This window comes from Danio rerio, chromosome 9 (assembly GCF_052040795.2).
Source record: "Danio rerio strain M-AB ecotype USA chromosome 9, GRCz13ab, whole genome shotgun sequence".
NCBI classification, from domain to species: domain Eukaryota; kingdom Metazoa; phylum Chordata; class Actinopteri; order Cypriniformes; family Danionidae; genus Danio; species Danio rerio.
Window position 1 is genome coordinate 6,682,501 of NC_141029.1, and position 25,623 is coordinate 6,708,123.

Below are 25,623 nucleotides of genomic sequence, written 5' to 3' on the forward strand. Positions count from 1 at the left end.
ACACAAAATATGAGATGTTTGAGAATTTCAAATATTTAAGACCCTCGGTAAGCAAATCAATAAGGTCCACAGGAATAACCTACATCTGAAGGAAGTTATGTTCCCCGTTTCTACCAACTACCAAACAAGAATACTCAAGGACAGAGAACACATTCATATAGCACTTTTACATGACATTCAATCCGTTTTACAGTTCATTTTGAAAATCTTCATTGGCGAAAGGCCTGTGTAATTATCTCCCAAAATGCTAGACTGCGCCAAACTCACCAGACAAATGTTTGGACAGTTTAGTTCGGTGGTGTTAATGGATTTTTAGTCTGTTTAATCTGGCGGTGCTAAAGCCGAAACAGGCTAGAAACAATAATAGAGTAAATACTTGAGTAGATCTAATCACACCAGCAGACAAGTGAATGGAGATGTTACAGTACCTGCTGCACAGAAGAAGATCAGCAGGAACGTGCAGAGAAGCAGAAACACTCGGATATGAGACATCATCTGCACCCTGTACAAAGGAGAGAATCAGGGATTTTCAGTCTCGCAAGTAATATATGGAAAGGATGACATGTAAAATAAGCTAATATTTATTGATAAAAATAGCATTTAATACAGCTTAGCAAGCGTGTGTTTTGTCAATATACAGTACACACACTTTCATTCAAAATATACAGCTTACAAAGGTATCAGACCTGTTGTGAAATTTACAAAACAAACTCAGCCTGATCTCATGAGAAAATTTAAGTATTTTACGTTTGGCCAGTTTAGTGGCTTATTTGTACGAGTTCAGTCGTACAAAATTGTACGATTTTAAAAAGGAGATGTGGGACCTAACACCACCCCTAAACCCAACCGTCATTGGGGGATGAGCAAATCGTACTATATTGTACGAATTAGATACGAATTCATACGAATTAGCCACCAAATCAAAAAGTTACGAATTGCCGTGAGATTGTGTTGAACAAACCACTGTTGTCAAATAGATTGCCTAATTAAGCTAATTTGCTTAGTTAAACTAATTAAGTCTTTAAATTGCACTTTAAAATGAATAATAGTATCTTGTGAAATATGTTGTGTCATCATGGCAAAAACAAAGCAAACTAGTTATAAGAAACTGGTTATTAAAACAGTTCAAATGTTCTTTATTAAACAACACTTGTAATGCACTTATGATTTGAAAAATAATTTTAATATCACAGGAGGATTTGAAATTATAATGATTTTTTTTTTCAAATGTATATTGTGTTAAATGAACAAATGCTCATTTTCCATGCAGAAGAATCCAGCTTAAACCAGCCTAGGCTGGTTGGCTGGTTTTAGCTGGTCGACCAGGCTGGTTTTAGAGGGGTTTTGGCCATTTCCAGGCTGGTTTCCAGCCATTTCCAGCCTGGTCTTAGCTGGTCAGGCTGGGAAATGACCAGCTAAAACCAGCTTGACCAGCCTAGCCAGGCTAGGTGTCCAGCCAAAACCAGCTATGTCCAGTTTAAACCAGGCTGATCAAGCTGGTTTTAGCTGGCCATTTTCCAGCCTGACCAGCTAAGACCAGGCTGAAAATTACTGGAAACTAGCCTGGAAATGGCCAAAACCCTTCTAAAACCAGGCTGGTCAACCAGCTAAATCCAGCCAACCAGCCTAGGCTGGTTTAAGCTAAATATTTCAGCAGGGTTGTCATTGCAAAATACAGGCAATTGGAAAAGTTGGCGGTTCTCTGTGACGAATGTAATAAGAAAAATGCTCACCGTTTGTATAATTCGAATATGTTTAAAAGCATAAAATGATATCCAAACTCACATTAAGCACCTTCAACAGAAAGCAAAGTATAAGCAAAGTGATATGATTTCAGTCGTTACAAATTATACGTACAAATACATTACTTATGGACAATTAATGCGACTAACCCTAACCTCTTAAACCCCAGTGCTAGTTTGGGATTTCCGCCTGGATTTTGCCTACCCAAATCTAAAAGCTTCCCAAATCCGCATGCAGAGGTGTAAATACAAAAATTTGGTATCATTTTAAAGAAAACCCCATTTTCATAAAACACTATTAAAAGTATTTAAAAAATTGTATATGTTGTCTGTGTTATAATAAACTCCTAAAAAAAAGAGGGGCTTTTTGTATTTTTTTTATGAACTCAAATTTAAAAGTGTACCTTTTAGGTTCAGTGTGTTGTAGGCTTTGTGATGGCCACTCCAAAACAATCACTCTGTTGTCCTTAAAGCACATTTTAACTATTTTGGCAGTGTGCTTAGGGTCATGGTCCATTTGGAAGACCCATTTGTGGCCAAGTTTTAATTTCCTGGCTGATGTCTTGAGATGTTGCTTCAGTATTTCTACATAATGTTCTTTTTTTATGATGCCATATGCTGTGAAGTGGACCAGTTCCTCCTGCAGCAAAACAGCCCCCCAACATGATGCTGCCGCCCCCATATCTCACAGTTGGGGTGGTGTTCCTAGGCTTGTAAGCTTTTCCCTTTGTCCCCCAAACACTGGTCATTATGGCCAAAAAGTTCAATCTTAGTTCCATCAGACCACAGGACATGTCTCAAAAAATATTAATTTTCGCACTGTAATTTATCAAATTGTAATCTGGCTTTGTTGTTGTTTCTGGCTTGTTGATTTTCCCATATCGTCACACAGGGAAGCAGTGTGTTTGAGGTTTTTCTTAAATACTATTCTACAGTTGTGCCTCCAATAAACTCAAATGTTGTCAATTAGCCAATCAGAAACTTCTAAAACCTTGACACCATCATCTGAGCTTTTTCAGAGGCAGAATAATCATATTGTATGTAAACTTGACTTTCAAGAAAAGTTCAAACAAATTTTCAAAATATATCTCTCATTATTCTGCTATTAAGCTTAACAGAAACTAATCAGATAATTCTGACTTGCCTAAAAGAGAAAACGTTTAGTCACATTAACATCTGACTTGTTTAAAAATGTTTACACTTCAAATCTGCACAGAATGCAGAAAGCACTTTACAATTTAAAAGGTGGTGCATTATTAATGAATCAAAGTACTGATGTCTAAAATAATGCTGCTAGTTTAAAGAGAAGAAACTTACCTAAAAGTTAGAAGCAGAGGAAAACTCTGAAGTCTGAGCTTGTGTGTGTGTCCTTCTCAATCTGAACAGCAAATAACAAGAGTACTTCAATTTTGACCAAAAAAAGGTGCAGTTAGATTGTCTCTTCAAGCCAGACTTGACACATCCATGTTACTTCAGGGGTTTTTCGATTACACAGACAGGTAGAAAAGCAGAAGAAAAAGGCCCTGTGAACATTTGCTGGTCACGGTGTCATTGGAGTTTATATAAATTTGTATTGACATGGCAGATTTCAGGGGTGGGAGTGAAAATGTTCACAGAGAGACAGACAGACACTGAACACCTTCACAATCATCAGCACAATGTTCATTCTGTCTGACAAACAGACCAAAGAGAACATCACACTTCTGTACAAGCAGGACTGTGGCAAACCTTGATCAGCCACAAACACTCAGAAGAACACAAGAGATCTTTCAGAAATGGTGGATGACAAGCTGATCCTAAAACGGGGTTGCCAGACCTCCTCGATTGGAAGACATTTGCATTTTTGCACAAAATGTTTATTTTTAGGACAGAACATCTGCTGTCCTCTAGGTCAGGGGTGTTCAGCTTCTTGTACTAGAAAAACACACAATCTGTATTCTGCACATTTCTTTAAAATGAATAAAAATAAAATAAATAAATAAATAAATAGGAATAAAATAACTAAAATTAATAAAACTAAAATAATGAATGAATAAAAATGAAATAAATAAATAAATAAATAAGAATAAAATAAATAAATAAATAAATAAAGGAATATAAAATAACTAACTAAAATAAAAAAATTAAATTAATTAATTAATAAATAAATGAATACAAATACATACAAATAAAATAACTTAAAAATGAATATAAAATAACTAACTAAATAAATGAAAATAACTAAATAAATAAATAATATAATAAATAAGTCAACAAATAAATAAATGAATATAAAATAACTAACTAAATAAATAAAATAAATGAATGAAAATAAATTAAATAAATAAACAAAAAGAAAATAACTTAATAAATGAATAACAATGAAATAATAGAATAAATAAATATATAAGAATAAAATAAATAAAAATATATAAATAAAAATAAAATAACTAAACACATGAATATAAAATAACTAACTAAATAAATAAAAATAAAATCAATAAATGAATGAATAAAATAAATAAATAAAAATAAATAAACATAACCAAATGAATAAATAAAAATAAAAACTAATTAATAAAAATAAAATAACTAAATAAATGAATAAAAATGAAATAAAAAATGAATAAATGAATACAAAATAACTAACTACATAAATAAAAAATAAATTAATGAAAAAAATAATAAATAAATAAAACAAATAAATCAATAAAAATAAAGTAAATTAATAAAAATAATAAATTAAAATTAATAAATAAATACACACACACACACACAGCATTTTTACTTGTATAGAATTTACATTTCTACATGGTTACTTTTTTCATATTGTGATTTTTTTGCACCAAATCCTAATGGAGATCCCAAAACAAACAAGAAACCATGGTTAATAGTTGCTGGTTTGTAGTGTTTTCTTTACAGCAAGCACATGTCCCTAAAACAAGGTATAATAGCGCATCTGACGTCTCTCTCTCTCTCTCTCTCTCTCTCTCTCTGAACTAGCTAGAAAAGATAAATGCTGCCATCTTGAGTTTCAAAAAGGTTACTAATCATATATATATATATATATATATATATATATATATATATATATATATATATATATATATATATATATATATATATATATATATATACAGTTGAGCTGTATATATAAACAGAAAGTTTCCTTGTAATTTCTCCTTTTTCCAGAGCTGTCAGTTAGCGACATCTATTGGTCAACTGCACACATGACAGATGAAATATGATACTCATTTTGTAAAATTATTCTCCGTACAATAGAAATCCACATAGTTCTATTGTGATATATACACGTTAAGAAAAGCCACAACGCAGAAGGTCCTTTTAACTTATTCTGCAAAACTTTTATTGAACAAAAGTATTTCAATTCTCACCACACTGTCCTCAATACAGTACCATAATGCTGGATCTAAACGATTCATATATATGCACCATATCTTTTTTTTCTTTAATATAATATATATATGTACATACAGTGGAAAGAGGAATTAAATAACATTGCTCAATAACATTCAGACAAATAGACTTAAAAAAAAAAAAATCTGAAAACCCCTTGACCAACAGGCTTATTGGTAAACAGAGCAACTAACATAACGTAAAGAAATAAAATCAACATGTTTGTTTGTATTACTCTTGAATTAGTGTTCACAATCAACGGTGTGTTACTGAGAGCAGAGTTGGTGAGGTGCGATAAGACATCAATAGTAGCAGAACTGGAAGTGGGGTGGCACATTTGGTTGAAAGGACACACATTCAAAACTCTGAAACTACCCTCTCTCTCTCTCTCTTACAAGCTACAGCTCCACTCTTTATCCCAGTCTCCGCAGCATTGATCTCCCTTTATGAAGTACCCTGATACTGAAGAAACCCTGAAGTGACTCGGATCCAGGAGAAATACCTGGAAAGCTGTGTAGGTAAATCCAAACACTTCCTTTTATTAATGCTGGACGGACTGTAGATGCAAAAAACAAAGTAAAGGCTCAGAGGATGGGACAGCACCGATTTAATACAGGGTGAAATCTGACTGTCATCCTATGTGTTACTTTGACAGTGTAAACACACTGAGATGTTTGGGTGATCTTCAGACGAACTCTCCTGTGAATGGAATGGCAATCCGTTGGGAACCAAAATCACTCTTTGTTCTTTTCCAGGCCGTCAGTATCAAGAATCACACACATGAATCCAATCAGAACAGGAGCTACAAAGGTACATACTGCGATTCTCTTTGGGGCAGAAGAATGTAAACTAATGTAATGTGGCTTGAGGTTGAGGATTAACCAGCTTGAAAGCAGGAAGAGCCGAAAAGTGGCTGTGAAAACGGCATTGTCTTTACATCATTTACCTATAAACCTTCAAAATCGGACACGGTTATCAAGGACGGACATCTTTGTTTAAAGTTGCTACTGCTCCCTACAAGAGTCGAGGCAATGTAGGGATCTGAAATGTCAATGCTTAAGAAGGAATCCTATGTCAGGAGTGTGCAGGAAACAAAAAGATAGAGGAAAGAGGAAAAGAGGTAATGCTTGTTGAGGGAAAAAAAAGTCAGATTTAGCCAAGGGCCTTGACAAGGTAGAGTTTGTCTCCTTGTTCACTGGTAAAGATGGGCGCTTTCTTGTAGTGCTCTACAAGCTCATCCATACTGCTGAAACGCCGCTGACCGATGCAGTACACTCCGTCCTGATGCTGCACCTTGAAGTGCTTGTTCTTTCCCACAGCTTTCAGAGAAATGGAGAAGTCACTGGGCTGGGGAGTAAAACAGAGAGAGAGACATGGAGAAATAAATGAATGGGACATTGTAGCTTCTGCTGTCTCATGTGTAAACACCAGATGGCAGTACTGACTAAAATAAAACAACACCTGACAGATACTCATGGATATATACAATAGATGTCGCCTGCCCTGTTGTTGTCTATTAGAAGGAATGCATGCAGGAGCGCAAATGCATTTGCTATTTAAACTGCGTGGTGCAAAACGTCAAACTGACTCCTGCGCCGAGCTAAAACTAGCAAACAACAATTGTGTCGCGCCTTGAGCCGCATTGCGCCGGGTGTATGATAGGGCCCTAAATGTTTAAATATCTATTACATACACTATGTTACTGTTTATATTATTTTAACATCTGTACACCAATACAAGTAATGATTGTGTGTGTCCGTGGGTGGGGCTGTGTCGGTGTGGTAATATGGGCTGGTGTGGCTACAATGTCTGTAATGGCTACAATCTCTATCTATCTATTTCAGTGTTAGTATGATTAAAAAACATTAGAGAGTATTTACTGTGAATTATTCATTCATTCATTCATTCATTTTCTTGTCGGCTTAGTCCCTTTATTAATCCAGGGTCGCCACAGCGGAATGAACCGCCAACTTATCCAGCAAGTTTTTTACGCAGCGGATGCACTTCCAGCCGCAACCCATCTCTGGGAAACATTAGCCTAGCCAATTCATCTGTACCGCATGTCTTTGGACTGTGGGGGAAACCGGAGCACCCGGAGGAAACCTAGGCGAACGCAGGGAGAACATGCAAACTCCACACAGAAACGCCAACTGAGCCGAGGCTCGAACCAGCGACCCAGTGACCTTCTTACTGTGAGGCGACAGCACTACCTACTGCGCCACTGCTTCGCCTACTGTGAATTACTTTAGTATATGTTCATGTGGGTGTCTGGCAACTGGAAATAGGTCTGGTAGCAGATATCGCAGCCTCTGTTACTTTTTACCTTGCACTTTTTTTGTTAACATTTATTACTATTTATTTAGAAAATGCATTTTCTGATTCCAATGCCTAATTGTTGAACTGAAAAAAATGACTATAATTTATAATTTAAATAGTTAAATTAAATATTTTTAAGAATAAAATATGATGTGTTTTTAAGAGTGTACTTGCATTATGATGCTAATATATTGTAATTCAGGCATTATATAATGAGTTGCATAATAGAGATGCGCGGATGGCGGTTACAGCCGCGGAATCCGCGGATAAACCGCGGATCGGGCGGATGATGTGACGAAAAATAATATTTTAATTAAATTCAGGCGGGTGGTGGGCGGTTGTACTGTTTTTGTACACATAGCTGGCGCACCAACGAAAAAGCCTAGGACTGACTTCACAGAATGAGAGGAGGAATCGGATACACTAATTCTGGATGAAGTACAGAAGTCTTCATCTACAAACTCCCGTATAGACGGATCAGCAGAGGAAAATCTACTTTCCTTTTGGGAGAAACAAGGCAGTCATTCCCACGTCTACAGCACCTTGCCAAGAGAATTCTATGCATTCCAGCAACAAGTGCTGCGAGCGAGCGCTCCTTCAGTGCAGCAGGCCGCATTAGAGGCCAGGCGCTCTCGTCTGAATGTTGAAATGATGTGTCAAAATGCGTTTTCTAGGCTACAATAATAATAAAAAAAATTGTACAGTACAGTGCGTTTAATTTAGGCAATTTATTTATTTTTGTCCCTGTGCGCCAATTGGAGACGGAGTTCACTGCTGATATTCTGAGAGCTTTATAGGGGTGCTTCTCATTTCTTATTTGTGTATCCTCGTTTCCTTTCCTTGCTTTCTTTCCTCGTCTTTCCACCCCTATAGGATGCGAGGGAAGGAAGCAAGGAAAAGACTCAAGGACCGACCGAGGAATCGAATCAAGTGAAAAGACACGTCCTCGTATTGTTTAGCGTCACTTCAAAGCGTCAATTAATGCTGGATTTGACTTGCACGTTTGGATTAACTGCATGTCATTAAAGTCATTCTCTTTTTTTCTAATAATCAATAAAGAAACATTCATTTAATAATAAAAAGGAATAAGCCATTCAAATAAAGAGCTCAGTCAGCAGATGACGGGCGGGTGCGGTTTTAAAATGTTAGTGCGGATGGATGGCGGACGGATGATGAGTTTTGTGATGCGGGTGTGGATGAAATAATAGCCCATCCGCGCATCTCTATTGCATAAAATGACAATAATATTGTAGATCGCAATATATATCTGGTGCAATATATCATATCATAAAAAAATTATCATGAAAGGCCTAACAGTAATATAACAGTAATTATATGTGCAAATTTGCTTTAAAAAATGCATTCCATTTGAAATTAATATATAATCTACATCTTTTGTTTATGTATATTTTTGATCATACTGGACTCTATGAGAAGTCAAAGTCTCGAAAAAATTCAAATAAGCGGTCCAAGTTTCATGGTTTATTCAGCACCATCCAAATTGGTCTCACACAATCCATTCAGTGTCCTGTGCGAGTGAACTGATCCACTGTCCAGTGGGCCGCACAAATAATTGGCTCACACTGTGTGGTTCAGTTGTCTAGTGCAGTTTCTTCCCTTTTTGGTTTCATACCATACCTTATATAACTAAATAAGGCTTAATATCTACGTGTAACAAGGGTGGCGCGGTGGCTCAGTGGTTAGCACTGTAACCTCACAGCAAGAAGGTTGCGAGTCCCGGCTGGGTCAGTTGGCACTTCTGTGTGGAGTTTGCATGTTCTCCACGTGTTCGCATGGGATTCCTGCGTTACAGGTGAATTGAATGAACTAAACTGGCTGTAATATATGAGTGCAAGTGTGAATGTATGGATGTTTATTAGTATGCTGGAAGGGCATCCGCTGTGTAAAACATATGCTGAAGTAGTTGGTGGTTCATTCCGCTGTGGTGCCCCTGATAAATAAGGGACTAAGCTGAAAGAAAATGAATCTATGGGTAACAGTTCGGAATGTGTGTGTGAAAGAAATCAGTTAGACTTACCGACGACTCACTGTCCCGTATGAGGAAGTCTCCTTCCACTCCTCTCTCATTAAGCGCACACTCTGCATGGTGCCGTGTCACATTACCATAGTACCAGCCCTTTCCAGCAAATTTTCCTACACGCGAGGGCACTGTGTGACTGATGTGAGGGGATCCATGACTTGACCCTAAGCTCTTTGCTACCGGCCCGTCATCGAGCACTACCACATAGTTCTTAGGCACAAGGCCTACTATTCCGCGGCTGTTTTTACACCTCCACCACTCCGGGTCATTCTCGGGCTTTTCCAAAACCTCCATAGTCTCACCCTTCTCAAAGTTTAGTTCCTCCTCTGTGACTGAGCTGAAGGGGTACAGAGTCTGAACCACATGCAGAACGGAGCTCCCAGAGCCCCCCGGCCGGCCGTTGGCCATTGCTGCACCTTGCCCCACCTTCAACGACCGGAACCCCCCCACGGTGTCCCCGAACACCCCATCGTTGTCCGTGTATCCCACCTCCTCTTGGACGTAGTTAGACGGGAACCAGCCGACACGGCCAGCATGGCTACCCCTCCACCAGCCATCGCTGCACTTCTCCATGACGACCACCCTCTCCCCTTTGACGAGGTTGAGTTCATCGTCCCGCTCGGCTGCGTAAGAGAACTTCACCAATGCTGGAATGTTCAAGTCATAAATTCGTTCAGCTCCGCCCCCTCCGCCTCCTCCTGCGCTGCCATTGGATGGATATTCTGCTTCTGTGCTGGGTGTGGGAGATGGATCACGAGCACTGGTCTTCCTTTTCGTTTTGCCCAGTCCTGAGAGGAACAAACAGAAGCACAACAGTAAGTAGAAAGCTAGCAATTTAATGTAAACTAGAAATGATTAGTTCATTAGATGATTAACAGATCGTTAAATCAAGCCGGGACACACCAAGCCGATGCCAAACAATAAGTAACTAACAACTAGTTGAAACCCAACTGTGTTGTTGCCTCGCGTTGGCTCACATCTGGCCCTGTCTGGACCAAAAAGCTGCATGTGAACGCACCAAAAAGCCAACTGAAGTGAGAGTTTACATTCTGCGCCTGCATAAGAGGATGTGTTTTTCCACACCCGTGGGTGGCATTAGTCTGTTTTCTTGTGCAAAGCAGAAACTGGATCTTCCCATGCCCACGTCTAGGGTTGTAACAATATACCGGTATGACGGTTTACCACGATTTGAACGTGCACGATTATCATACCATGAACAATTGCATATCAACGGTTTTAACCCTTAAAGACCGAGACAGCTGCCCGCGGCTAAAAATAAGTATTGCTCTTAAATGTTTAATAACTTTTGATCCGCTGATCCGATTCATACAATTCAAAGATTGGCATAAAGAAGAGAATCTCAGCTTTCCATTGCTGTATCACATAACATTCGCGGACTTTCAGAGGCTCCGGAATCAGTGCGGTTACGTCATCAAAATGTGCCAACGCTGATTTGACAAAGAAACGCTCGTCACTGTGTCTCCGGACAAACCAGACATGATATATTCATGCATTGTCCCTCCTCCATGCCCAGATTGGTTCAAACTCGCTATATCACAACCAATAAGCATAGGTTTCGCTTTTGTTTGTGGACCAAGCTTTTTGAACAACACGGAATGAGAGAAAGGCATACATTTATGCGCGGCTAAATAAAACGCAAAAAAAAAAAAAAGTTCTGCATTGCAGACAACCATATCCAAATCCATATCCACAGACAACCATATCCATGCTGGCACATAAAACCTAAGGATGTTTCATATTGAATCTAGTTTCGTTATGTAACTATTTATAGTATAGTAAATATTTATATCTATTTTTTTACTGAGGATTTGCACCATGTTTATTTGGACTTTATTTGGACTTTGACACATTATTTATTATTTTCTTATTTTTATTTGTTCATTGTAAGTGGTGTTGTTTATAGTAACTAAAAATATATTATTTGGAAAAAGTCAAATTTGCTTCACTGTTCTATTATTTTGTAACTTTTGTAACATACCGTATACCGCGAAACCGTCAAACCGTGGTATTGTTTTAGACGATTATCATACCGTAAAAAATTCATACCGTTACAACCCTACCCACGTCCAAAGCATATATCACCCTGCAGCCCAAGACAGTTACTCACTGAAGCTAAGCAGGGCTGTGCCTGGTCAGTACCTGGATGGGAGACCACATGGGAAAACTAGGTTGCTGTTAGAAGTTTAGTTAAAGAGGCCAGGAGGGGGCGCTCAACCTGTGGTCTGTGTGAGTCCTAATGCCCCAGTAAAAGTGAAGGGGACACTATACTGTCAGTGGGCGCCGTCTTTCGGAGGAGGCGTTAAACCGAGGTCCTGACTTTCTGTGGTCATTAAAAATCCCATGGCACTTCTCGTAAAGTGCAGGGGTGTATCCCTGGTGTCTTGGCCAAAGTCCCTCAATCGGCCCTTGCAATCATGGCCTCCCAATCACTCCCATACATCGAATTGGCTCTATCACTGTCTCTCCACTCCACCAATAGCTGGTGTGTTGTGAGCGCACTGGCGCTGTTGTCCTGTGGCTGCCATCGCATCATCCAAGTGGATGCTGCACACTAGTGGTGGTGTGGAGAGACGCCCCTCATGATAGTGAAGCGCTTCGGATTTGTGGCTATACACAATAAATGCGCTATATAAATACACATGATATTACATTACAAACAAAGCAGCGTTCAGTGCCATTATCACAGTAATTCTCGCTCACCACAAAATCATTTCCTCCTGCAAATATGTCTGTCTAATAATTCATATTGTTTGCAAATATTTGAGAATTATAGACAGCTGGCTGCCGCTTTGTGTTCCTTCTTGATCTGACCTGTTTACTTTCTACGTCACAATCGTACTCTGATTTGTTGCTAAATAACCAGTCAGAGCGATCTCTTCAGGCAATGGCCGATGCTACTGCCGAACCAGGTCAATGCAATCCAATGTTAACCTAATGAGAGCCGGCGTTTATTAGCCTGACGAAGCCCAATGGCCGATCATCATCTTGTTTGGAAATATTAGAGCCAGTATACACCAAGATTTTTTTTCTGGGCTTCTGCTGGTCTAAATTTTTGATTTGAAGCTAGTTAATGATGACTTACAGTATTATCACGGTATTGACCTATGATTACGATAAAAAAATTAAGTTGAATTAACAATTCACACTACCAGCTTATTACTTGTCTATTATGATACTGACTGTTTTTATTTTACATGCCTAACACTGTCCATAAAAAACTACTACATTAACTACTAATAAACAGCTACTTAGTTGTTTATTGAGCTAAATGTCTTAATGGTTAATGGATTGTTAATGCAAGTTGCACGGAACTCAAACGCTTCCTCTTTTAATTCTGTTGAAACTCCCATTCTTACTATCTAATGAACCAGATACTACAAAGTACCCTTAAATTCCCTGATGTCTTAAAGCATTATCGTACTGCAGAAGATTGCCGCTGCTTCTGTGTAAAGCGAAGCTGATCTACTCAAGACTAGTGATCTGACTGTGTTGGAAAGCGAAAAAGAAATAAACACTAGAGTCCTGAGGCTGCATTGGGAACCGTGGAAGAAAAGGAGAGATTAAGGATTGAAGAGTTTCACATTCAGCTTTAAAGAAAAACAGGATTACTCTAATCTGGTTATCCAACAAAAAAAAAATACATAACCTTAGAGACAGAACTGGCTTGAGAGTAGAAAATTCAGTCTTATAAATGCACAGATGTTGGAAACATGAGAACGCAGTCCTGGAGACTCGTTTCAAGCTGAATTTCTTTATTTAGACATGTTGGTTGTTCTGCAGTCAAACAGCGTCTTCAAGAAGTGAATGAGCCTACAGGAGCCTCTTACAGTGACAAGAGGAGGCTTAAATGAGTCTATCACAAGTCTGCAAGTTTTATTTATTGATTTTTTATTATTTTTAAGAGTTTTTTTATTTATTATGATAGGACAGTATATATTTCAGACAGGAAATCATTGGGAGCAGAGAAAGGGAAAGGATCGGCAAAAGACCTCGAGCTGGGAATCGAACTTGGGTCGCCGTTAGCATGTCAGTGCAATATGTCGGCACACAGTACCACTTTTTTTTTTATTGAAATAATTTTAATTACAATCTTATACGGTAAAACATAATAAAACAGACAGTAAAGATCATTTCATATTCAAAACATTAAAACTGTGGTACTTTCCAGTTCATTTCTTTAAAAACTTGACAAGCTTTGTCCGTCAGAATTTTGTACAGCTCACTCAAAATGTTCTCAATTTTATAATATACATACAGTTTTTCCACATATCTTTCCATTTTCCTCCTTAAAATCCCCCATACATCCATCTCCATGTTCTCGTTTTTTGCCACAGTTCTCCTTTCCCACATTGCATTTTTCATCAACATTATACATAGGTTTTCTATTTTCTTATTTTAATTTTTCTTATTCCATCCCAACATTACTACTCTGCTCCGTTCTGTTTCAATTTCATCCCAGTCTCCAAGTAGTCGTTTAATTAAAACTTTACAATCTTTAAAAAAACCTTCCAATTCTTGACAATATAAAAACATGTGTAAAAAACCTTCTTCTTCTTTTTGACATACTTTACACATTCCACTTTGTTCCATCCCCATCTTGTTAAAAATTACATCAGAAAAGATTGCTTTGTGCCTTATAAAAAATTCTAGACATTCGAATTTTGTTTCTACATGCCTTCCTTTCATGTTTCCCCATATTTCATTTGCTTTTACATTTTTGTATTTCTGCATCCAGTATTTGTTTGCTGTTGGTTCTTTAAAAACATTCACTCTAAAAAAAAAAAACAATAAATATTTTTCACAGTACATTATTCAAAATCGTACATTTTTTCAACTATTTTTACACACAATACCACTAGGCTATTGGTAACGACAAGTCTGCAAGTTTAACAAGTCTGATTTTCCACAAAAAAATGTGTGTTAACAAGTGTGTGGATGTCACAAACCAGATCAGTACACACTGGTTGTTTCTTATTACTTAATTGTGGTTCTGCATGTAGTGTAAGCTTCTTTAACCATTAAGCTTTGCATTGGCTTATTTAATGTGTGTATGTCTTGTGCAAATTTTTAAGGGGAAAACACTTGGGGTTTTATAATAAGCTGAATACTTGACAGTTATCTGTGTACAAGTAAACATTTATTCTCTAAATGCCATTGAAACAGACAAGTACCCTGTCATATTCTTAGCAGGACCCCGGTATTGATCTCAATGCCTTGACAGGCAGCCAAAAATAAGCCCTCTCACTTGTTCCCAGGTAACAGAGGAAATCTGCCACCTCCAATATTCCTGTCTCCTCTGCGGATCCCATGTGGCCACACAAAGCACACAACCAGAAGCTTCCTGCGTGTGCATGTGCACGCTCAGTGTGCACCACTATGAATAGAACACATCGAAAGTATATCGAGGTGTGGAAATTGAGATGAGGCCTAGTAGCTCTTTACAGATTCTGAACCCCAACTGTCTATAAGAAACTCAAGAGGAAAGGGCCTCCAGGAAACAGGGGAGTATATTGAAGCTGCTTCATACTGATAAAACATGGGGAGTTACAACAGGACGAGAAGTTTGAAATAAACTAAATCTGACGTGATCTGACAGGAGAAAGAGTAGTCAAATTGGTAAGAAATCATGCGGTGAATAATGGAGTCATGGGGATGCAAGGGAACACTTGACGTCTGTCAGAATACTCTAAAATTCTGTCAAATAAAGCTTTCACACAATTATTCATGCATGCCCCCGCCACACCCTCACAGTAAACCTCTGGAAAACTTTGAATATCATCTGATGCCATTTACTTTGATTTGTAAGCATTTTGAATCAGAAGGACATAAGGCATGTCCTCATAATCCACCTCTATGTAATACCCATGTCATATCCATGTTATTATACACATTCCTGTCCTTGTAAACAACCAAAAGCAGCATGCAACACACACACACACACACACACACACACACACACACACACTTGTATATATGGTTTACAAGGACTTTTCATATTGTATTTTCTAACGTTCAAAAAAAATATTTCTATGTCCTTAACCCTCTTATCTCTATACCAAAAACACACATCCTATCCACTACGCTCAAACAATTCTTGACAACTGATTATTGCCAGAATTTCAAAATCAACTGTAGGCGGTAGATCCATCTCATTTCTGGCACATAAACTCTGGAACAGCCTTCCTAGCATAGTTCAGAAAGCAGACACACCTTGTCAGTTTGCATTAGCATGCACATAAAGCACAAATACTGTTGAAATCTAAATCCTTTTAGTCTGCATTATTTAGGGCAACCAGAGCCGGGAACACCTCCCTAAAACATTATAATTTAAACGGCATCTGCACTTATGTTAGTTTCTTATTTATTGTTTTTATTTTTTATGTTCCATGATCCTGGACCAGGCCGTATCCTGAGCAGCTGCCGTGGTGATCATGGAGAAGTGGAGAGCATAATACTGATCCTTGTAAGTCCCTATAGTGACAGACGAGTCTTTGCACTGATCCTGTAGGACCAGCCTGTACACCAGCGCGTGACCTCTCCCACCTGCAGCTTCTCCACGATGAACGTTCAGCGCTCTCCAGCGATTAGACTGCAGCTCTGCACAGGACGTTAGGCCATAGGAGAAATGGTCGTGCCCAACTGAGCCCGGTTTCTCTAGAGGTTTATTAATTCTTCACTTTAACAAATTGGTTGAGTTTTTTCCATGCCTCTGTCACCACTAGCTTGCAAGGTTCGGGACCTGTGGAGCTGCGCATCGATGGATTTGCTCTTCAGTGTTTGAACTCTCAGCAGTAAATATTAAACCACACTGAACTAAACTGAACTGACACTGTTTCAACTTACTATAATCTTCTATGTGAAGCTGCTTTGACACAATCTACATTGTAAAAGCTCTATAGAAACAAAGATGAAATGAATTGAATGAAACCTGTTGTAAAATGTGTAGGTAAAAGTCCTTAAGGATGATTTTTAGTGTTTTTGAATTATGAGGACACAAGGATGTCCTCATAAACCACTTTAATAGAGTACAACTAGCTCATACTTGTGTAGGTAGTAAAGTCCATTTTAGGCAAGTCATTTCACTCGGCGGCCATCTTTAAAACACCTCTCAGGCAGTATGCTCGGTTATTCTGTCTGAATGGGAAAACGTGGAATTCTTCAAAACTGTTTGCCAAGCTAACAATTACATTACAAATTCACTTACCAATAGAATTAAGAAACAACTGTCTAATAAGTTCAGTTTCTAAACATTAGAATCAAACAAAATCTGCATTTTTTCAGGTTCAAAAGAACGAGATCACGACACCGACCTCATTTTTGACAGTGTTACGCATTATCAACCTCTGGATAATGCTTTGTCAGATCACGCTGGTCTTCCGAAGTAGTTCACACCTTGGTCTTGATGGTGAATCTCCTCCAGAAATTACTGTGACTATTTGTTTACTAGTTTGTGGGGCGTTTGACAAGACGGACTGTACCTCACATTCAAAAAAAAACTTTTGTTTTCAGGTGTAGTTGGTTCATTTAAAAGTAGAGATTTCAAGCTTTATTTGGATATATTTCTCGTGTCTGTGAAGCAAGCATTTGCAGAGATTCAAGAGTGTTTGTTGACCACAAAACCTGTTGTAAAAGCACATGTCTGGTCTGACTTCTCCCCTGGAGAGTACTACTGTAGTATGTAGGGGTTTAACTGCCATATTGACTGTTACTCTTTTCCCAATTCAAAACTATATAAGTGGCATGTAATGTGTATTATATAGTCTTTGGTCTTTATACAGTATTGTGTCCTTGTAAACCACATAACCTGCACATACACACACTACATGCGAATTGCATGTATAGGCTGTAACTAAAGTGTGAAGGCAAAAAAAGTAACAGTTTCCATCAGACCTCAATTCCTGGGTCTCTGGCTACTGAAGTACTCTTAACAGGTACCTCCCCTAGGGATGCCAGTCTCACACTACACTGCACATGAGGCTGAAAATACCTCTGCCAAAGGCTTTCTGACATGAGAATTAACCTGAAATCATTCTTCATCTCAAACTAAAACAGTTACCCTTTGCAGTAAGGAAAGTGGGATGGACTACTCAGAAAAATGACAAGCAATGATCAATTATGATATGTGTTTCTTAAATTAACCTTTCAACAAAAGTAGGTGTCTGTACCGATGCTTTGATGATTTTAGAGGAGGGGTTACACTGAGCTATAAGACTAGTATGAAATTAACATATTTTAAAATAATGTCAGAAAGTTTGGTTAAACCAGGGCTGGGCAAGAAGATAAATCTTCTTTCCTAAAGGGTTTAGCTGCAACCCTAATCAAACACAACGGCGTAAGTTAATTAAAGTTTTCAGGATTAGATAAAGGACTAAAAACAGAAAGATAGGTAGGCAAGTTTGATCAGGACTAAAAGTGAACTCACGTTTGTTTGATACTGTCTAATGTTTAATGGAAATACTAAGGTAAGGTAAATCTGGACATTAAAGGTATACTCACACTAGACTATGCCAAGCATGTCATGGAGCATTTGATCCTCATTGTCTGGTTCGTTAGACAAGTGTGCCAGCGGATGATTCAGTTGGGCTCTTGACCCCAAGCCTGAAACTAAGGAGGGGACTTCATTTTTCATATGGATTTATTAATAATAATAATAATAATAGCAATAATAAAAGTTTCTTACATTTATATGGCATTTTCTGGACACTAAACGTGTCTTACATATTGGGGGAGAGTCTCCTCATCCACCACTAGTGTGGAGCATCCATCTGGATGACGTGACGGCAACCATATTGCGCTAGACCGCACACCACACACCAGCTGATTGGTGGAGAGGAGACAGAGTGATGAAGCCAATTATTATATGGGTGTAAGGAGACCATCAGTGTAAGGAGGCCATAATGGACAGAGACCAGGACGCTGGGGTTAAACCCTTACTCTTTTCGAAGGGTTTTAACGACCACAGAGAGTCAAGACCTCAGTTTAACGTCTCATCCAAAAGACGGCACTTACTGAGCAGTATAGAGACCCCTTCACTATACTGGGGCGTTAGGAACCACACAGACCACAAGTTGAGCACCCCCTGCTGGCCTAAATAACACCACTTTTAGTAGCAACCTAGCTTTCCCATGTGGTCTCCCATCCAGGTACTGACCAGGCACAGCCCTGCTTAGCTTCAGAGGGCAACCATGTGAGAGTTGCAGAGAGCTAGCTTTTTAATGAATGTGACCTGTCAGTTCATTAAAGATGCAAACTTCTTGCTGCACGTCAGCTGATGCCTTCATGAAATGGACAAGCTTTGGCTCAGTTCAATGAAAGCATGGCTAGAGGGAGTACCCCTTTAAGGCTAGTTAATACTTCAGCTTCGAGTGATTACCGTGACTCGACGCATCTCAAGTACATGCCTTACACATAGCTGTGCATTTATACTTCTGTGTGCTGTTTGTGTTGCTCTGCAGTAACACTTTAGAAAAGCTAGCTGGCAGTAGGTGTGGCTGGTGTTTTGCTTTTTCTGAATGCAACCTTAGAGTGCAAGTAGCTCAAACTCGCTTATTCTGGGGCAGTAACCGGCGTACGTGCAGCAACTTTAATAGTAAGGTAAACGCAAAATAAAAGTTTTGATCTGGAGGTCCTTCACAGAACTCTACACTTAAAAGCAGTCGCTCAATCGGGCTCGCGGCTCTCAGCACCGCCCATACTCATCACAGCTAAAAAGCCGATCAATCAGCGATACCGAGCTGACCAATCATACAGCTTGGACTCCGCGTTGTTGCGACATGTAGATACATTTTTTGAGAGGTTTGTCAGTCACAGCAAGGGCTATGCAACCGCGTGAAGGCTACAGCAGACCATTAAATAGCCTTTAGTTTTAACTTGAGGCCTAGGTAATTGTCAAAACATTACAATAAAGGAGAGACCTGGATGGCAAAAACAGGTTTAACAGTCAATCTTCCAGTTGTAATCAGCAAAAACTTTCTCCTTCTTCTAGAACTGAGAGAGTGTTGGCTGGAAGTGGTGTGTAAATCTGAGGCTGAAGCTGACAGGGAATGAACACTACAACACAAACAGAACAAAGACCTTCTGGGAAATCTAGAAATAGAAGCACGTCCCACCACCAGTGACAAATACGTGATAGGAATGCCTAAGAAGGTTTTAAAAGACAGAGAATGAAGATAGAAAATTCTATAAAAGCAGCATGCAAGTAGTCTTTGTGATGACACAATGCGAAACCTCGTTTCAAAAGTCCCAGAGAGAGATGAAGCCGTTGACTTGACCAGAAGAGATTTAAAGAGCTGGATCATCTCAAGTGACAAAAAAACACAGCACGCAAACCGGCTGCAAGTTATACAATAACGAAAACTCCCTTTTGGCAATTCCAACACAATCATATATGAATATTCATACACTATTCGACAAAGGCACTTTCAAAACTGCATACCTACAAGCTCTGATTCGTCTTTCCCTTAATTCATTTACAAGACGGTCAAATAACTGCACATTAACTCACATTTCCTGAAAACAATGACCCCTTTCTCCTTAACCTTTCCACCTACAGTTTACCTATGTCTTCTCTCCAATATAAAACTTGACTTGTTAACAGGCAAAATCATCCAACCATCAACGCTGCAATAATGGCGCCACCATTATTCTGCCCATTAAACTCCACACTAAATGATTACCCATATATCCCTTCATTCAATTAACTCCTCATATACGAGAATAGGAGTTTGCATGTTCTCCCTGCCTTCGCCTGGGTTTCCTCCAGGTGCTCCGGTTTGCCCCACAATCCAAAGACATGTGGTACAGGTGAATTGGGTAGGCTAAATTGTCCATAGTGGATGAGTGTGTGTGTGAATGTGTGTGTGGATGTTTCCCAGAGATGGGTTGCGGCTGGAAGGGCGTCCGCTGCGTAAAAACTTGCTGGATAAGTTGGCGGTTCATTCCGCTGTGGCGACCCCGGATTGATAAAGGGACTAAGCCGACAAGAAAATTAATGAATAAATATACGAGAACAGTTTGGATCCCACAGTAAACCAACAGGCTCCATTTGGCTTTAATGTAGCCCTGCCTCTATTTGGCAAAAACAATGTTGCGCATGAAGAATATTCACAGCGATTCTCCACATATTGCACTGCAGTGAAAAAAAAAGAATGTCAAAAACTATGACAAGAAGCAAGACAGGTGGACTCTAACTTCAATATTAAATCCCAGGTAAAAACCTTTCTGTTCAGGATTGCTTTTAATGACTTTCTGGATTAATATTATTTTTATTACTTTTCTGTTCCCTAAGTGATTTAGTGTTTCTTGAAGTAATAGCCAGTATTTGTGATGATTGGGACGCAGTTCAACAAATTCATTGGAAAAATCTACCTTCTGACACTTTTCCAAATGATCAAGTGAACTCAAGTTATTACTTGTTGCTCTTACAACTGGGATTGACGACAAGACTTTTGTAAGGTAGTGTAGATGCCCCATCATCACAGATGGTGCTTCCTAAAACACGTTACTGTGGACCCATGGGGTCAAGCTAGCTGTACCGTCATCAATATGAACAAAAGTGCATCTTTTAAAAGCACATTTCACCATTAAAATCAACTCAAAGTTGGCAATGTGCAGCAGCTGAGCAACTGCCCTGGAAAAGGTCTTTAGCTAATGTTGCAGAGCTGCTCTGACTCTCTTGATGGAGTGTTTTATTAGGGAACGCCAATTCACAGCACAACTCTCGTGAGATAGAAGTGGAATGATGGTAAGCGTGTGTGAGCTCCACAACTCAGAGGTGCCAGGAGGAAGTGGGTGTGTGTGAGTGTGCGCTGGCATTTCTTTAGCGAGATCCTCTGATCTTCAAAGAGTGACAGGTTTGGAGCTCAACAGGATGGAGGGAGGGTTTGAGTGCAGGTATCCGTGACAACCACCAATCAGAGATCCCCGGTGGCCCCTTAGTGGGAATTATTCCCATTGCAGAATTAACTTAGAAGGTCACGGTCGCATATTCATGACCTTCCTCTAGGTGTACAAGTACTGGTTCACTGTTATCCATGTTTCACAGACTATGGGGGAATACTAATGTAACCAGAACTCAGAATAATTTCACAGTCAGCCTCACTAAGGTGATCCATCCAGTCTGTTTTGTTGTGGACGGACAGATTAAATCAGAACGAGGAGGAGTCTAATTTCAACACTTGCCTAACCTGCTTTCATTTTCCAATGAACCTGTCTGGAATTCCCACACATACAATGAAACACAAAGGAGAGGAAGCAGGTAAAAAGCAACACCATTTTTAAGAAAGCTGAATGATGGCCTACTCCAGTTTCATTGGGTGTCTGCATGGGGAAAATGCAATGTGTTTAACAACTTCAGTAGCTATTAAAGCTCTCTGCGTCTCACCCCCCGCAGCAGAGGAGGCATTATCGATTCGCTGCTTCCTGCAGTTCAGAGCTCATTAACAAAATAACAAAATGTTATTCAGAGCTTGTTAGCTCATGGTAATCGCATATGGGATGAACAAAAGCCCAGACAGGGATAAGCAAGTTCTCATGTAGACCTATTAATCATTTGGAAACATTAAAAAAAAAATCATACATACATACACTGTTCAGTGCAGTGAGGATTGAACCTTAAATAAAACCCATAGAAACCTAAACCTAAAACAAAACCGATAGAAATTCTAGTGTGATCATGCAGTTTTTAAAGTTTTCCACATTCTCTTTCCAAACTTTCCGAGTGACATTTTCAACCAGTATCCGTGAATTCCTTTTGTAACCCACTCTTATGGAATTGAATCTAAGCAAATTTAGATAGTATGAGCAAAGTAATTGTAATTGGACCAGTTCAATCAGAAGATAAGGTTTGCCCGTGGAGAGAGAGGATTCAACAGCAACATTGGGCATTTTACAACAACATTGGGCATTTTAGCCAACAGTAGACCTACACATAAGCCTAATACTATTAGTTTTGTTTTACCAAATGTTTGAGAATTAACAATAATAATAGCCTACTCAAATTAACCTTTATTTTACATCTAATGTATCGTGAGAAAATCGTGATCTTGATTTAAAAAAAAAAAAAAATTGTATTTACATTTTAACCAGAATCGTGCAGCCCTAATTGCATGCTATTATTTGTAATAACGAACTTCTTGTGCTGATGATAATAACGTGCGCCTAATTATTGAAGTGCTTCTGACATCCAATCCTTTCATAAATGGACAAATGCGAGAATGACGAGTGTAAAAACAAAGGAGAAGCCCGAACCAACAAAGGAGCAAATGATTCGTTCAGCAACCTAAAACACGAACAAACTGCCATGTTTAACTATTATCACCACCTTTTGGACTAACTTGGAATGACTGAATTACTTTCTAACAGAGGTCACATGTGCTGGTCAAGATTAAAGATGCAGATCAGAGGTTTGCACTGGCTGCAGGCTATATGTTGCATGTTGTTTTTGAAGCCAAGTAAGGCCTAAATGTATAATGTGTATAGTTTTTCTGTAATTGGTAGCATATCAGAGACTGTAAGGGTCTGTATGTGTTCATACATGTTGCATTTATCAGCAGTTACAATCAAATTATGTTCAAACAAGTATTTATGTGTATATAGCATCTGTTTTGTGACCTGATAAGTTTTACTTTGACATTTTCTCAAGCGAGAATGACATCCACTGAAACGTTCTGTCGTGCACCACACCCACCAAACCATTGGTACCCTTTTGGGAGTAGAAATGCAAGCCTGATAAAGGTGACCAGTACTGCCTCATACCCTACCATACTGTACCTCTCAGCGGAAATAGGCAATAATAAAACACAGAGCATAAAATGCATATCTGACGATTTTCAAACCAAAAGTGTATTAAATCCAGGTTTGGTTTAAACCAGGCATGTCCAAACTCGGTCCTGGAGGGCCTGCTAAGTTTAGTTCCAACCCCAATCAGACACACCTGGGCTAGCTAATCAAGCTCTAACCAGGCTTTCTAGAAACATCCTTGCAGGTGTGTTGAGGCAAGTTGGAGTTAAAATCTGCAGGACACAAGCTCTCCAGGACCGAGTTTAGACACCCCTAGTGTAAACAGTACAGTGCACGGGTGTCAAACACGATTCCTGGATGGCCGCACCTCTACATAGTTTAGTTCCAACCCTAATTAAACACACCTGATCTAACTAATTAAGTCCTTTAGGCTTGTTTGAAACCTACAGATAAAAGTTTTGGAGCAGGGTTTGAACTAAACTGTGCAGGGCTGAGTTTGACACCCCTGGTATAGAGTAACAGAATGCGCATACATTTGAGAATATTGTGGGTTTATCTAAATGACAGCAGAGGGCGCCTGACTTCTAGCTGCAAGGGATACACTGATTTCCTGAACAAGAAACATTTTTTATTAAAACAGTGACCATTTCAAATTTTAATTCTCCCCTAAAAACATATAATAATAATCAAAAATTGGTAAGATGCTTCACTTGCCTTTGGTGATGCATAAGATATTAAGATGTTTCACTGAAATGAATGGGACCCTCGCGGTGATTTAGGATCAAAGTACTTAAAAATAAATTCCTACATTTTCATAAAGCACAGAAAACACAATCAAAGGCACTCAGCTCATTCAGTTGCTTCCTAGTTTGTTTGTTTTTTTGCTGTTGGCTTGTACACATCTCGCTGCAAAAAAAATCCCAAGTCCCAAGAGTCCTCCTTAGTGCCTTGAGATGACAGATTGTGCGTTAAAGGCATGAAGCTCTGGAGGCGTATGGGGGAAGTAGGGCATGGCAACTGCGAGGGTGTTTCATACACGTCATCTCCTACTAAAAGTGTACAAGGCCTAGACCTGCACAAGCTCTTTCCCGTGACATTTGGATCAAAACAACTCCATTTATCTCATGACCTTAGCAGAACCTTAAACCTTAAAGCACATGTAGCTATGAAAATCCCCGTCCAGTTCAAGATAAAACAAAACAAAGGAGAGCAGGCTTTAAAATTATAGTCAGAGTTTGCTGATTTGGAATAAGATATAAAAGATGCATAAACTCTGCCAACAGTTCTAGAGATTTAGGTTGATGTACTTGGCTATATGTAATATATGGGTAGTAGACAAGTAGGTAGGCTTTTTGTAGAAATAAATGAAACACTTGTTTGAAGTCTGATGCTTGAAAAAAAACTAAGGGTCACTAACGTAACGTCATGTCAACAACCCATATATCATGGCTGTCGAATGGACTTAGTTCGACAGGGCTTTGGAATTGGTGAAATGTTTCACTGAACTGTGAGACTTCTTACCGAGAGTGTCCTTCAGGTTCTTCACTAGTGAGGTTTTCTTCAGACTGTTCTTGCGCTCCACGTAATTAGAGGGGACGTAGCCGGTGCGGTTGGATGCGTTACGCACTCTCCACCAGGTTTTGGAATCATCCAGTAACCAGAGCCGCTCGTTCTTCCGGATGTCCAGTTCCTGGTCTTGCTGAGCTGTGTAGTCCCACTTGGCTATAACAATCACCTCCTCTGTCATCTTTCATCGAGTCCCACTGCAAGAGAGAGAGAGAGAGAGCGGGAGAGAGAAAGTGTGAGAGAAATTAAGGTAAGAACCTTAATAGCTTAACAAATGGCAAACTGGCCAACCATAACATTAATTAAGTGTCAAAGAAAATGTACAGATATGATTGAAAGTGTCTCAATTTTGTCCTTCACAAAGGTCTAGATGTTCTCCCACTGCAGCAAGACTGAAAGTCAAACCTTTATGACATATGCATGACTCAGACAAGAGACAGACATGATTACATATGCTCTATTTAACACATCGTAATCGTCAGGTGAGCTCACGCTCTCTCCCTCCACCCAACTCATACACCACAGGGAAGGAGAGATGAGTAGAGAAAAGATGTCACAGACCAAAGGACTCAAGAAACAAAAGGAAGTTTGGAGCAGTTTTGTTTGCTAAGAAAGTGTTAACACTTTAGGTTCTGTGCATGGTGCCATCCAAACACTGCTACGTTCGACTGAGAATCCCAACAAGGAGGTGTTTCCTCAACGATAATACTCGTTATTTAACTGCCGAGGGACCAACGCATCGTTGAAGAAATTTACTAGAAAATTAACTGCTTCTTGAATCTGACCTGCAAATGTTGGTGA

General features: G+C 39.1%; 2 protein-coding genes and 1 long non-coding RNA gene across 4 annotated transcripts in view; 1 reads left to right on the forward strand and 2 right to left on the reverse strand.

Moving 5' to 3' along the window:
* The window catches only part of LOC141376058 (otospiralin), a 6,992-nt gene extending 3,797 nt beyond the window's left edge, over positions 1 to 3,195 (reverse strand). The window contains exons 1-2 of the mRNA XM_087267481.1: positions 3,060 to 3,195; positions 429 to 502 (exon numbers count right to left, since the gene is read on the reverse strand). Of these exons, the coding sequence (XP_087123607.1) occupies positions 429 to 495 (67 nt within the window). The 5' untranslated portion in view covers positions 496 to 502; positions 3,060 to 3,195. The remainder of the gene's footprint in view (positions 1 to 428; positions 503 to 3,059) is intronic.
* The window catches only part of LOC147842240 (uncharacterized), a 1,176,585-nt gene that overhangs the window by 889,909 nt on the left and 261,053 nt on the right, over positions 1 to 25,623 (forward strand). The window lies entirely within an intron of this gene.
* nck2a (NCK adaptor protein 2a) overlaps positions 5,062 to 25,623 on the reverse strand; it is a 104,407-nt gene continuing 83,845 nt past the window's right edge. For both annotated transcript variants that reach the window (XM_087266252.1, NM_200997.1), the window contains 3 exon segments: positions 24,778 to 25,019; positions 9,493 to 10,283; positions 5,062 to 6,485 (listed from right to left, as the gene is read on the reverse strand). In XM_087266252.1, coding sequence (XP_087122378.1) covers positions 6,291 to 6,485; positions 9,493 to 10,283; positions 24,778 to 25,003 — 1,212 coding nt within the window. In that variant the 5' untranslated portion in view covers positions 25,004 to 25,019 and the 3' untranslated portion in view covers positions 5,062 to 6,290.